At 34.9% G+C, this 1317-nt stretch overlaps 1 protein-coding gene across 1 annotated transcript; it reads left to right on the top strand.

Moving 5' to 3' along the window:
- Nucleotides 1-8: 8 nt before the first annotated feature.
- LOC117106461 (A disintegrin and metalloproteinase with thrombospondin motifs 9-like) lies at nt 9-1311 on the top strand (the record flags this gene model as incomplete). Its single annotated transcript, XM_033247823.1, has 4 exons — nt 9-200; nt 471-585; nt 877-1013; nt 1228-1311. Coding segments are annotated over 4 exons (528 nt in total), but the record flags the coding sequence as incomplete, so codon positions are not given.
- Nucleotides 1312-1317: the final 6 nt, after the last annotated feature.

Raw genomic sequence — 1317 nt, 5'->3', positions numbered from 1 at the left:
AGGGACGGTGTGTTCGAAAAAACTCTGAGCCAAATCCAGTTGATGGAGGTTGGGGTAAATGGGAGGCTTATGGCAACTGTTCTAGAACTTGTGGTGGAGGAGTGAAAAAAGCAACTCGTTTGTGCAATAATCCATCACCACAGTATGCTGGGAAATACTGTATTGGACGTAGGACACGTTATCGTTCATGTAACACAAAGGTTTGTATTTGAAACTAATTTATTGCACACTTCCTGTGTTTATTTTTTTACAATGTTTATATTACCTGAATATAAATGCAGGTCATATCTCAATTAGTCCAACATTTTTTACGCCATGGTATTATTGAGCCCTCATTAATATAAGTCAAATGAGGAAACATCATGAGTTCTACATTCTCTAACTGGCAGTGATGAAGCATAAAGCTTGTTTAGAGCTAATGAAGATTGGCACTTTTTTTACTCTTTCAAGTTGTGTTTTTTTGTTCCCAGCCTTGTGCAGACGGTCAAGATTTCAGGGCATTGCAATGTGCTGCTTATAATGGCCGACATCTGAATGTCAATGGTTTGAATAGTGCTGTCAGATGGGTGCCTATGTATCATGGTAGTAAGTAGGGTATTCTCAGTTAAGCAATAAATATAGAGAGTTTCTATGCACCAAAGTGTTGCATTATTACATTAAAAAAAAGTCCCAACTGTTATAGTTTAAAGAAAATAAAGTCAAAACCAAATAAAGCTTAGTTATGTCAACATTATTTGGATTTAGCATTCATTAAATTTCCAGAAAAAGGTTGTTTAAGAAAATACTGTTAGAGGTAAAACAATGACATCAATGACTTATACTATTTACTGTTAGTGTTGTAAACAAATTTATAAAATATTATGGTTTTTTTTTCAGTTCATGCTAAGGATCAGTGTCGTCTCCACTGCCGTGTAGCAGGTCGAAGTCACTACTACCAACTTGCTCGAAAGGTTATTGACGGTACCTCGTGTGGGCCAGATACGGATGATATTTGTGTGGAGGGGATGTGTTGGGTAGGAAATTTTATCTATATCTGTAATTGCAGGATACCTTATAATTCAACTACAATCAACAACAGTCATAATTCATATAAAATAGTTTTTAAAAAGTGGTTGTTATTATTATTTTATTAATTAATAAATACCTGGAAGTCTGATGTTACATTTGTCTTGAACTAATTTAGACATTATTTACTATCTTTTGTATCTTTATACGTTAATAATATAGAGGGCGGGCTGTGATCATATCTTGAGTTCAAAAACCAAACGAGATGATTGCGGTGTATGTGGAGGAGACAACACATCCTGTAGGACTGTT

Source organism: Anneissia japonica, unplaced genomic scaffold, assembly GCF_011630105.1.
Source record: "Anneissia japonica isolate Jap-2015-1 unplaced genomic scaffold, ASM1163010v1 scaffold122474_len1317_cov212, whole genome shotgun sequence".
NCBI lineage: Eukaryota > Metazoa > Echinodermata > Crinoidea > Comatulida > Comatulidae > Anneissia > Anneissia japonica.
Note: the sequence above shows the minus strand (reverse complement) of the source record. Positions and strands in the feature narration are given on the sequence as shown.